This window comes from Chiloscyllium punctatum, chromosome 7, assembly GCF_047496795.1.
Source record: "Chiloscyllium punctatum isolate Juve2018m chromosome 7, sChiPun1.3, whole genome shotgun sequence".
NCBI classification, from domain to species: domain Eukaryota; kingdom Metazoa; phylum Chordata; class Chondrichthyes; order Orectolobiformes; family Hemiscylliidae; genus Chiloscyllium; species Chiloscyllium punctatum.
In genome coordinates, this window is record NC_092745.1 from 115,780,944 (window position 1) to 115,794,341 (window position 13,398).

Genomic DNA, 13,398 nt, shown 5'->3' on the forward strand with positions numbered 1-13,398 from the left:
AACTAGCTTTCTTAGGTCTGCAAACATAATTACAATATTTAATTTTATTTGAATTAGAATCCTTACAGTGTGGGAACAGGCCTTTCGGCCCAACAAGTCCACGGCGACCCTCCGAAGAGTAACCCACACAGACCCATTCCCCAACTCTATTTGTCTCGGACTAATACACCTACCCTACACAGAGTCATAGAGATGTACAGCATGGAAACAGACCCTTCGGTTCCAACCTGTCCATGCCGACCAGATATCCCAACCCAATCTAGTCCCACCTGCCAGCACCCGGCCCATATCCCTCCAAACCCTTCCTCTTCATATACCCATCCAAATGCCTCTTAACTGTTGCAATTGTACTAGCGTCCATCAATTCATCTGGCAGCTCATTCCATACACATACCACCCTCTGCATGAAAAAGTTGCCCCTTAGGTCTCTTTTATATCTTTCCCCTCTCACCCTAAATCTATGCCCTCTAATTCTGGACTCCCTGACACCAGGGAAAAGACTTTGTCTATTTATCCTATCCATGCCCATCAATTTTATAAACCTCTATAAAGGTCACCCCTCAGCCTCCGACACTCCAGGGAAAAACAGCCCCAGCCTGTTCAGCCTCTCCCTATAGCTCAAATCCTCCAACCCTGGCAACAGCCTTGTAAATCTTTTCTGAGCCCTTTCAAGTTTCACACATCTCCTCTGAAGAAGGTGGGCAATTTAAGCAAGGCCAATTCATCTAACCTGCATGTCTTTGGATTGTGGGAGAAACCCGCGCAGACACAGGGAGAACGTGCAAACTCCACGCGGACAGTTGCCAGAGGCTGGAATCCAACCAGTGTCCCTGGCGCTGTGAGGCAGCAGTATTAATCACTTAGCCATCATGCTGCCCATATTCTTTTGAAGTTGTTCTCAGTTTAGTCATAACTTTCTATGTTTGAGAGCAGCAATATGTTAAACAATGCTCTAAAAATTTCCATATAATTTATTTTCATTCCAGAGTAGTGTAAACAAAAGGCGCAAACTCAACTAACACGTATAAATCTAGGGATATTCAATACAATTCTCTCAACACAAATTATTTCAAATCAACTAGAAAATCTTTTTTAAAAAGTTCTTACCTTTCTTTCAGTAATGTCATAAACTCGATTGGTGTGGGTAGATATTCTGTATTGCTGTTTAGGTACCTTGATGGAATTTTTTTTTAAAAAAGAAATCAGAGGTTACATCATAATCAGTAATAGACTGCCAAATAGCTCAGCTGTTGCACACAATAAGAGCCAAATAAACAGATGTAAGTAAAATAATAACAGTATTATTTCATTTATCGTGGTTTCAGTGAACTGCGGTCTGCTCACAGTAACCATTTTATCATGTATCAGACAAGAATGACTATACTTTGGAATAACACAGCCAGTCAGCCCTGTGAGCTTGGTTTGTCACTCTAGATCATGGCTAATCAAAAACACTGTCAAAATCTTACATTCTCTCATATTCCTTTACGTCATTAGTCATAGTTACGATGGTATGACTATCATTAGGATTTGGAAATCTATCGACTTCAGTCTTGTACAGCTTTCTAAGATTGAGAATTCCAAAGATTCACTATCCTCTAAGTAAAGAAACTCCATTTGATCTCAGTCCTAAGTTAACTTGTCCCCAAACTGTGATCCATGGTTCTATGCTGCCTTAGTCGCTGGTCTACTAATTCAGAACCTCAGCCGAATGATCTGGGAACATGGATTTCAATCCCACCAGGACAGACAGTGAAATGGGATTTAATTTTTAAAAATTGGAGTAAAGCTAGTCTAATGGCAAGCAACTAATCTCTGTTGATCGTTATACAAGCCCATCTGGTTCACTAACATCCTTTAGGTTGGAACTTTGCTCTGCTGATCTGGCTTGGCTGATATGGCTCCAGAACAACAGCAAAAATGGTTGACTCTTGACTACCCTCTGGCAATTTAGCCAATGGGCTAGAAAAGTTGGCCCAGCCAGTGGGCTACTGATCCCATGAACAAATAAAAAAAAACAAGCTGAGGCCCAAAAACTGATCTTTGCTGTACATTGCTGTTCCTACACATCTACTTCCATCAGCACCAAATCGGGGCTGGATAAGCTCGGACTGTCTACTTTTGAGCAGAAAAGGTTGAGGGAGACCTGAAAGAGGTGCATAAAATTATGAAAGGCATGGACAGGGTGAATACAAAGAAGCTCTTTTCCCTTAGTCATAGGGACAATAACAGAGGAACACAATTATAAGGTGAAAGGTAAGAGTTTTCAAAAATTCATTTGTGGGATGTGGACTTCAGTGGCCAGTCATAATTTTTTGCTCATCCCCAGTTGCCCTTGAGAAGTGAGCTGCCTTCTTGAATCGCTGCAATCTATGTGCTGTAGGTTGACCCACAATGCCCTTATGGAAGGAATGCTAGGCTTGTGACCCAACACTGAAGAAAGAGAGACATATTTCCAAGTCAGGACAGTGAGTGGTTTGGAGGGGAACTTGTAGGTGATAGTATTCCCATGTATCTGCTGCCCCTGGCCTTTTAGATGGAAGTGGTTATGGGTTTGGAAGGTGCTGTCTGAGGACCTTTGGTGAAGTTCTGCAGTGGATCTTTTAGTCATTACATACTGCTGCTCCTGAGTGTCAGTGGAGGAGGGAATAGATGCTTGTGGATGTAGGATGTGGATCAAGCAGCTTCCTTTGTCCTTGATGGGGTCAGGCTTCTTCAGTGTTCTTGGAGCTACACTCATCCAAGCAATTGGGGAGTATTCCATCATACTCCTGACTTGTGCCTTATAGATGATGGACAGGCCTAGCAGAGTCAGGAGGTGAACTACTTGCCACAGTATTCCTAGGCTGAGACTTGCTCTTGTGGCCACTGTTTTTATGTGGTGAATCCAATTTATTTTCCGATTGATGGCAAATCCTAGGTTGCTGATGGCGGGGATTCAGTGATGATCATAGCCTGGCATTTGTGGGGTATGAATGTTACCTGCCACTTGTCAACCTAAGCCTGGATATTGTCCTGATCTTGTTGCATTTGGACATGCACTTCTTCAGTATCTGATGGGTTATGATTGGAGCTGAACATTGCGCAATCAGTAAACATCCCTATTTCTGACTTCACGAAGATGATGATTGGGTTTAGGACACTACCCAAACGAACTCTGGTCAAGGTGTCCTGACCCCAACAACCGTGATCACCCTCTTATGTGCCAATGTGAATTAAATCACTGGAGAGTTTGCCCATTGATTCCAATTTTGCTAGGGCTCCTTGATGCCACACTTAGTCAAATGCCGTTGATGTCAAAGGCTGTCACTCTCATCTCATCACTGAACTTCAGCTTTGTCCATATTTGAACCAAGGCTGTCATGAGATCAGAACCTGAGTGGCCCTGGCAGAACAAACTGAACGTCACTGAGCAGGTGCTGTCTGATAGCTTGATGATACCTTGCATCGCTTTATTGATAATTGAGAGTAGACTAATGGGGCAGTAATTGACTGGGTCGGATTTGCCCTACTTTATGTACAGGACATATCTAGGAAATTTTCCACAGTCAGGTAGATGCCAGTGTTGTAACTGTATTAGAAGAGCTTGGCTAGGGGAGCAGCAAGTTCTGGACCACAAGCCTTTAGTACTGATGCCCATAGCCTTTGCAGCATCCAGTGTCTAGAAGGGAATGGAGGAAAAAAGTGTTTTCATCCCGACAGTGGTGGGGCCTGGAATGCACTGGTGGAATGGGTAGTTGAAGGGGTAAATTCACAACTTTTAAATAAAAGTAATTGAATAAGCATTTGAAATGTCATAACATTCAAGGTTATGGGCTCACTGTTGGAAAGTGAGGCTCATGTATATTTAGTGTAGCTTTAGTGGTAGAGACTTGATGGCTCATGGGTCAAAGGTCCTTTTCTGGCTGTCTGATTATATGACACCCAGCTCTTGACGCATTTTCTTGCTTATCAATTTATAACCAAAGTATAATATGCCTTCCTGTTTTAACTACAAAAGTAGATAATCTCATATTTATGTACATTTTTCATGCACTCAGCTTGACCAAATCACACAGAAGCAGCTCTGCATCCTGCTCATAACTCACCCTCCTGCCCAGATTTGTGACATCTGCAAATGTGAAGATATTAAATTTAAGTCCCTCATTCAACCCATTACTACATTGTGAACAGCTGGGGTCTGAACACTGATCACTTCATCCATGGTCTCTTTCTTTCAGTATCATGGTGCAAAATATTCATTTAGTATCTCCCCATTTTCTGTGGCTCCACTCAAAGTTCTCCCTTGATGAATTCTAAAATGCTCCCTATCCTAAAGCTTACTACATTTTTGTCAATTTTATATGCCTCCTCCTTTGACAATGAAATCCTCCATATCCTTTGTTAGCCACATTACAGCAGGATGTAACTGCTGCTCTTAGAACCAGAACACAATAAGCTGCTGATGCCTACGAGACAAATGGAGGTAGTTAGGCAACAGTATAAAGAAAGTAGGAGTATATTTAAGAGGGAAATCAGGATGGCAAAACAGGGACATGAGATAGCTTTGGCAAACAGAATTAAGGAGAACCCAAAAGGGGTTTTACAAATATGTTAAGGACAAAAGGGTAACTAGGGAGAGAATAGAGCGCCTCAAAGATCAGCAAGGCAGCCTTTGAGTGGAGCCACAGAAAATGGGGGGGGGGAGAAAGATACTAAAGGAATATTTTGCATTAGTGTTCACTGTGGAAAGGATATGGAAGATATCGACTGTAGGGAAATAGATGGTGACATCTTGCAAAATGTTCAGATTACAGAGGAGGATGTGCTGGATGTCTTGAAAAGCATAAAAGTTGATAAATCCCCAGGACCTAATCAGGCGTACCCAAGAGCTCTGTGGGAAGCTAGAGAAGCGATTGCTGGGCCTCTTGCTGAGATATTTGTATCATCGATAGTCACAGATGAGGTGCCGGAAGACTGGAGGTTGGCAAACGCAGTGCCACTATTTAAGGAGAGCGGTAAAGACAAGCCAGGGGACAATAGACTGGTGAGCCTGAGCTCAGTGGTGGGCAAGTTGTTGGAGGGAATCCTGAGGGACAGGATGTACATGTATTTGGAAAGGCAAGGACTGATTCGGAATAGTCAACATGGCTTTGTGCGTGGGAAATCATGTCTCACAAACTTGATTGAGTTTTTTGAAGTCGTAACAAAGAAGATTGAGGAGGGCAGAGCAGTAGATGTGATCTATATGGACTTCAGTTAGGCGTTCGACAAGGCTCCCCATGGGAGACTGATTAGCAAGGTTAGATCTCATGGAATTCAGGGAGGACTAGCCATTTGGATACAGAACTGGCTGAAAAGGTAGAAGACAGAGGGTGGTGATGGAGGGTTGTTTTTCAGACTGGAGGCCTGTAACCAGTGAAGTGGCACAAGGATCGGTGCTGGGCCCTCTACTTTTGGTCATTTACATAAATGATTTGGATGCGAGCATAAGGAGGTACAGTTAGTAAGTTTGCAGATGACACCAAAATTGGAGGTGTAGTGGACAGCAAAGAGGGTTACCTCAGATTACAACAGGATCTAGACTAGATGGGCCAATGGGCTGAGAAGTGGCAGATGGAGTTTAATTCAGATTAATGTGAGGTGTTGCATTTTGGGAAAGCAAATCTTACCAGGACTTATACACTTAATGGTAAGGTCCTAGGGAGTGTTGCTGAACTGTTGGAATGCAGGTTCATAGCTCCTTGAAAGTGGAGTCACAGGGAGATAGGATAGTGAAGGCGGCGTTTGGTATGCTTTCCTTTATTGATCCGAGTAGTGAGTACGGGAGTTGGGAGGTCATGTTGCGGCTGTACAGGACATTGGTTAGGCCACTGTTGGAATATTGCATGCAATTCACGTCTCCTTCCTATCGGAAAGATGTTGTGAAACTTGAAAGGGTTCAGAAAAGATTTACAAGGATGTTGCCAGGGTTGGAGGATCTGAGCTACAGGGAGAGGCTGAACAGGCTGGGGCTGTTTTCCCTGGAGCGTCAGAGGCAGATGGGGTGACCTTATAGAGGTTTACAAAATTATGAGGGGCATGGATAGGATAAATAGACTAAGTCTTTCCCAGGGGTCGGGGAGTCCAGAACTAGAGGGCATAGGTTTTGGGTGAGAGGGGAAAGATATAAAAGAGACCTAAGGGGCAACCTTTTCACACAGAGGGTGGTACGTGTATGGAATGAGCTGCCAGAGGGTGTGGTGGAGGCTGGTACAATTGCAACATTTGAAGCATTTGGATGGGTATATGAATAGGAAGGGTTTGGAGGGATATGGACCAGGTGCTGGCAGGTAGGACTAGATTGGGTTGGGTTATCTGGTCAGCATGGACAGGTTGGACCGAAGGGTCTGTTTCCATGCTGTATATCTTTGACAAATATATATACAGCAGCACTATTTGGCACACACTTTGAGAGTTCTCTTCTCACCGTAGGGAAATAAAATAGGTACATATCGACCACAGCATTCCAGTCACCTAATGTTCTCCTCAATTAAGCATGTTTATAAAAGAATTTGTAGACCTTTTGTACTATTTCTATTCACATCATTGGGGCCAGCAAAAAAGAGTGGCCTCAGATGCAATATGAACTGAATAGGCATTGGAAAGTCTTCTGCTGATAGACAAAATGATACAGAACTAGAGATTTCTTTTCTTTCCTCTTGATCAAATTACATCAGATCTATTGTCAAGTGAAAGATAGAAACAATATTGTGAAACTTGGAAAGGTTCAGAAAAGATTTACAAGGATGTTGCCAGGGTTAGAGGGTTTGTGCTATAAGGAGAGGCTGAATAGGCTGGGACTGTTTTCCCTGGAGCACTGAAGCGGAGGGGCAACCTTAGAGAGGCTTATAAAATCATGAGGAGCATGGATAGGCTAAATAGATAAGGTCTTTTCCCTAGGGTCCAGAATGAGAGGGCATAGATTTAGGTTGAGGGGGTAAAAGATTTAAAGAGGGACTCAAGGGACAACTTTTTCATGGAAAGTGTGGTACATGTACGGAATGAGCTGCCAGAGGAAGTCGTGGAAGCTGGTAAATAGGAAGGATTGAGGGGGATACGGGCCTAGTGCTGACAAATGATCCTAAATTAATTTAGTCCATCTGGTTGGCATGGTCAAGTTGAATCGAAGGGTCTGTTTCTGGGCTGTATACCTCTGATTTTATGTACGGATTTGGTGAAGCTTGTGAAACCTTCCAACTGGTTGTTTATGTAACAAATCATGGAAAATTAAATTTAAAAATCTTCAATATCAGAAGATACAACAAGAAAATACTTGGGCAGAAAGTACTTGCACTCTGAAATACAGTGGAATGAGGGTCCTCCGTTATGTGACTGGAGGGTTTGAGTGAGAGGGAGAGGCTGAACATGTGGCATTTTTATCCTGGAGCGTCGGAGGCTGAGGGGTGACCTTATACAGGTTTATAAGGTCATGAGGGGCATGGATATGCTGAATAGCCAGGTTCTCTTTAGAGTGGGGAAGTTCAAAATGAAACGGAAAAGATTTTAAAAAACGACCAGAGGGGTAACCAAGAGACCATAAGACATAGGAGTGCAAGCAAGGCCATTTGGCCCATCAGGTCCATGCCACCATTTAATCAGGGCTGCTCAGTGTTTCAATTCCACTGACCCACACACTCCCTGTAGCTTTAAATTCCTCGCGAGATCAAGAATTTATCAATCTCTGCCTTGAAGACACCCAACATCCCGGCCTACACTGTGTTCCATAGCAATGAATTCCACAGGCCCACCACTCTCTGGCTGAAGAAATGCCTCATTTCCATTCTAATTTGACCCCTTCTAATTTTGAGGCATTGCCCAGATTCTAGTCTCCCTGCCTAAAGGAAACAACTTCCAAGCATCCACCCTTTCTAAGCCATGCATTTTCTTGTAAGTTTCTATTAGATCACCCCTCAACCTTCTAAACTCTAATGAATACAATCCCAGGATCCTCAGCTGTTCATCATATGTTAGGCCTACTATTCAAGGGATCAGCAGTGTGAATCTCTGCTGGACATGCTCCAGTACCAGTGTGTCCTTCCTGAGGTGCGGGGCCCAATATTGGACACAGTATTCTAAATTGGGCTTAACGAGAGCTTTATGAAGTGCATCGCTGCTTTTGTAATTCAACCCTCGAGGTAAATGAGGACATTATATTTGCTTTCTTAATCACGGATTCCATTTGCAAGTCAACCTTTAGAGAATCCTGGACGAGCACTCCCAGATCTTTGTACTTTGGCTTTATGAATTTTCTCACTGTTTAAAAAAAAAGTCCATGTTTTTCCAAAGTGCAAGACCTCGCAGTTGCTCACATTGAATTTCATCAGCCATTTCCTGGACCACTCTCCTAGACTGTCTAATCTTTGTGGCCTCCCCACCTTCTCAGAACTACCTGCCTGTCTGCCTAACTTTGTATCAGTGAACTTCACCAGAATGCCCCCATCCCTTCGTCTAAATCATTTATATATAAAAAGTGAACAGCTGTGGCCCCAACACTGTGGGACACTACTAGTCACCAACTGCCATTCCGAAAAAGAACTTTTTTTACCCAAACTGTCTGCCTCCTGTCAGACAGCCAATCCTCAATCCATGGCAGTAGCTCACCTCTAACACCATGAGCCCTCACCTTACTCAGCAGCCTTCCATCAGGCACCTTATCAACGGCCTTTTGGAAGTCTAGATAGACATCCACTGGTTATCCTTGGTCTAACCTACTCATTACTTCTTCAAATGAATTCTAACAAGTTTGTCAGGCACGACCTCCCCTAACTAAATCCATGCTGATGTGGGGTTGGATTAGAACACACTTCCAAGAATTTAGAAATCTCATCCTGAACGATAGATTCTAGAATTTTACCTACAACTGAGGTTAAACTAATTGGCCTATAATTTTCCATCTTTTGTCTTGATCCTTTCTTGACCAAGGGGGGTTACAACAGTGATTTTTCTAATCATCTGGGACTTTCCCTGATTCCAGTGATTTTTAAAAGATCACAGTCCAGCGCCTCCACTATTTCCTCAGCCACCTTTCTCAGAACTCTGATGTAGCCCATCAATTTTTAGACCTTTTAGCTTTTCTGGCACTTTCTCTTTTGCAATGGCTACCATACTCAACTCTGCTCTGCTCTTTGACTCTCCTTAATTGTTGGGATATTGTTTGGGGGTGGCACGGTGGCTCAGTGGTTAGCACTACTGCCTCAGCACCAGGGACCCAGGTTCAATGCCTGCCTCAGGTAAACATCTGCGTGGGTTTCCTCCGGGTACCCCAGTTTCCTCCCACGGTCCAAAGATGTGCAGGTTAGGTGAATTAGCCATGCTAAATTGCTCAGTGTTAGGTGCATTAGTTAGGGGTAAATACAGGGTGGGGTAAATGGGTGTGGGTGGGTTGCTTGCTCTTCAGAGGGTCGATGTGGACTTGTTGGGCCATACTGTAGGAAATCTAATCTATTACTCCTGTCTTCCACTGTGAAGACTGACACAGTGCTTAAGTTCTTCAGCTATTTCCTTACCTCCCAGCACGAGCCTTCCTGCATCAATTTGGAGCGGCCCAATCTCGATTTTTGCCTCTCGTTTGTTTCATATGTATTGAAAGAAACTTCTACGATCATTTCTACTATTACTGGAGAGCTAATCTTCATATTTGATCCTTTTCTTCCTTGTTTGTTATCCTGTTTATTTTTGTAGTCTGCCTAATCTAATTTCCCAGTGTTCCCGGCACTTTATAAGCTCGCTCTCCTTTTCTTTGATACATTCCCTGACTTCCTTTGTCAGCCATGGCTGTGTAACCCCTCCCCATATAATCTTTTCTTTGGGATGAACCTCTGCACTGAGTCCTCAATTACACCCAGAAACTCCTACTATTATTGCTCTACTGTCTACGGTAACATTTTCATGCAGAGGGTGGTGCACATATGGAACGAACTGCCAGAGATGTGGAGGAGGCTGGTACAATTACAGCATTTAAAAGGCATTTGGGTGGATATATGAATAGGAAAGGTATGGAGGAACATGGGCCAAATGTCAGCAAATGGGATTAGGTCAGATTGGGATGTCTGGTCAGCGCAGACCAGTTGGACCACAGGGTCTGTTTCCATGTTGTATGTCTCTACGGAAGACAGAAGATGCAACTATTCTCTTTTAGGAGAGAGAAATTAATGGGAGATAGGATCGAGCAGTTTAAAATTATGAAACATTCTGACAGGGAAGATATGGCAAAACCATTTCTACAAGATATGGGATCAGTACCCGAAAGGAGAATAAGAATTTTCCTTTTGAAAATGCAGCAAGTTAAGAATACACTGCCTAAAAAGGAATCGTGAAGTAGATTCAGTAATAACTTTCAAAAATGAAATTGGATATATACACTGGGAGGGGATGGCAGGGTAGGGGTTAAGAATATTTGCAAGGCTTTGGGGAATTGGGGAGAATAATAGAATGGGAATAATATGGATAGTTCCTCGATGTTGGACCAAACAAAATCTCTTTCAATGGGAAAAGTACTTTATACCTTTCTTTTAAGATAGAACTATTGGTTGTGAACTAGCAGTATATGCATTTATTCACACAAGGACATCTAAAAGATCTCTATTCTTTTATCATCCTTTTTGCAATAGGCACTTGTTCCCTTGCAACTTTGCACATGGGCGAGATATACTGGATGAAAGCCCTTTGCTTGAGATTGCATTCTATTGTTTTCTACTTATGGTTAGTTGGTAATGAAATTGGTCTTTCACTTAAAGAATCATTGTAACTGGCTTCTTATTACTGAAGTAGAAATTAGTTAATTACATTTTAACTGGAGAAATGTATGGTTTCATGTTGGAAGCCACTAATAATTGTTTTAGCCAATCAGGGAGTTTGCAAAGTGGGAAGCTGATTTGCTCATCAGCATCTAGTGTGACACTACCTATCATTTATTTTCACAAATAGCTGCAAATTAATACAAATAAATCAACATAGTAGACTTACATTCTCAAGTTTATTTTGACAAATAGGATATCCACACTGTTTAATTATGGACCGCTCTTCCACAATATCCTTATAATGGACTGCAGTAATAAAATGTATCTAAGTAAGAACACAATGAGGCAAAGTTAAATACGCATCTGCAAATGCATCCAAAAAAAATAAAAATTATTCAATATCAGTTTGCCACTTGAAAGTTATTTTCCAAATTATAAAAGATTAACATTTATATATTCCACACAAATGAAACTAGGCAGGCTGCATATATTAGAGTCTTTTGTCTTTAAAAAGACGTGGGCATTACCAGCAACTGTTGTCCGGAAAGTTAAAGCCAATCTCATTTGCTGTGGATGTGGAGTGACATCTAGGCCATACTAAGCAAGGACTATAGACTTCCTTCCATAAGTGGCATTTGTAAAACAAAAAAGGTGTAGTGAATGGAACGATGTCAGCCTGGAGAATGAGTTCCATGATTGGGGCTGTTAATGTGATCCAATCAGGGAGTCCTGGCTGATGGAGATGAACTACTATGTCAGTCGCCCTCAAGGTGCTGCCTGTCTTTTACCAGGACCTGATCACTGTCTGGAACATGGTCGAATCGCGTCGCGCCTACCCTCCGGCTGGAGTAGCGGCTGTCGTCAGGGAGCCGTTGCTCAGGAATCCGCACCTCCGTACTCGCGGGTTCGAGTGGCTGTCGGAGGGGAGGGCCGTGGCGGCGAGGGCGACCAGGGTCGGGGACGTGCTGGGTGCCGGGGGCCTGGGCTGGACGCTGCCGCAGGACATAGCTAGCAGGGCAGCGGTAGACGTCCGGTACGTGGCCACCGCCATCCGACGCCTTAAAACGGCGGTGCTCGGACCCGACGTAGTGCACCTGTTGGAGGACGCTCAGGTGTGCGGTGGGATCCCGTCCGCGCTCACCCCGGCCCGGACGGAATTTCACATTGGCCCCAAGGTCCCGTACTTCCCGCGGGAGCCTGTGCCCCACAACCTGAGCCGCCTCTGGAATTTTAATTTTGTTTCTTTTAAGGATATTAAAAGGAAGGCCCTGTATCGACTGCTGCTGCACACCGTCCACCTCTTCTCCCTCATCCACCGTCCGGACACGCCTTGGCGTGCCCATTTGCCACCGGGCGGTGGGGATCCCCAGTGGAGGTCTCTCTATGCGGGAGTCCTCCCCCTTTCTCTCGGGGATCTGGGGTGGAGGGTGCTGCACGCAGCAGTCCCCTGCAACCGCAGATTGCGGTGGTTCACGGACTCCCAGCCCAACTGCTTGTTCTGTGGCGCTGTGGAGTCCGCGGACCATGTATATATTGGGTGTGGGCGTTTGCACTCCCTTTTTGATTTTCTTAAAAACCTTCTCCTCTGTTTCTGGCTGCACTTCAGTCCCACGCTCCTGATCTTCGGGCACCCGGTACGGAGGAGGGAGGGCAGGTCCGAGGACCTCCTCGTGGGTCTGCTCCTGGGCCTTGCCAAACTGGCCATTAACAGGTCCAGGCAGCGGGCCGTGGAGGGGGTCGTTAGGGCCGACTGCCTGCCCCTCTTCCGGGGTTACGTTAGAGCCCGGGTGTCCTTGGAGAAGGAGCACGCGGTGTCCACCGACACCCTGGAGTCGTTCAGGGAGAGGTGGGTGCCGCAGGGAGTGGAGTGCATCATTTCCCCCTCCAACTCTATTTTGATTTAGTCCCTACCCTCCCCTTCACTGTTTTGATCACACAGCATTGCCCTGTGGTTTGAAGGGCAGTGCTTGTCACTGGCCACGCGGGTGTTTTTCCTATCTTCCTGGTGGTGGAAATTGAATAAAGATTCGTACACTTTGTGTCTTTCACTGTGTCTCACACCTGCACACACACACCATGGGTGCTGGGGAAAAAATAAGCACTACCGCAGTTAGGCGGTAGTGTGGCCTGGGGGGGGGGGGGGGGGGGGGGTAAAGAAAGAAAAAAAAAAAATGGGATTGCAAATAGATGATTTAGCACAAAAAAAAGAAGAAAAAAAAAGAACTACTATGTCCCACTCGGGTGTTTTCCTATCTTCCTGGTGGAAATTGAATAAAGATTCATGCATTTTGTGTCTTTCACTGTGCCTCACACCTGCACACAGCTTGGGTGGTGGGGAAAATATAAGCACTAGCGCAGTTAGGCAGTAGTGTGGGGGTTAAATTTTTTTAAAATGAACTAGTATGTCAGGAGTTCACCTCATTCCTGGAGCCAGCTCAGTGCTAGCTGGGTCAATGTTATGTAATGTGTGCATATAAATAAGAGGGTGACTTGGTGACAAGATACCGGCCTTCATGGAGTTATTTCAGATGTGTTTCTATAATCAATGATAGTTGGTCTCTTTTCCGAATAGAAGCTTTCGATTTCTGATTTATTCAATGAAATTAAACTCCACAGGCTGCCATGGACAGATTTGAAC

The 13,398-nt window shown here is 44.2% G+C and overlaps 1 protein-coding gene across 2 annotated transcripts in view; it reads right to left on the reverse strand.

The window, feature by feature from the left end:
* rpap2 (RNA polymerase II associated protein 2) overlaps positions 1–13,398 on the reverse strand; it is a 135,815-nt gene that overhangs the window by 117,210 nt on the left and 5,207 nt on the right. For both annotated transcript variants that reach the window (XM_072574689.1, XM_072574691.1), the window contains 2 exons: positions 10,987–11,085; positions 1,108–1,173 (listed from right to left, as the gene is read on the reverse strand). In XM_072574689.1, coding sequence (XP_072430790.1) covers positions 1,108–1,173; positions 10,987–11,085 — 165 coding nt within the window. The remainder of the gene's footprint in view (positions 1–1,107; positions 1,174–10,986; positions 11,086–13,398) is intronic.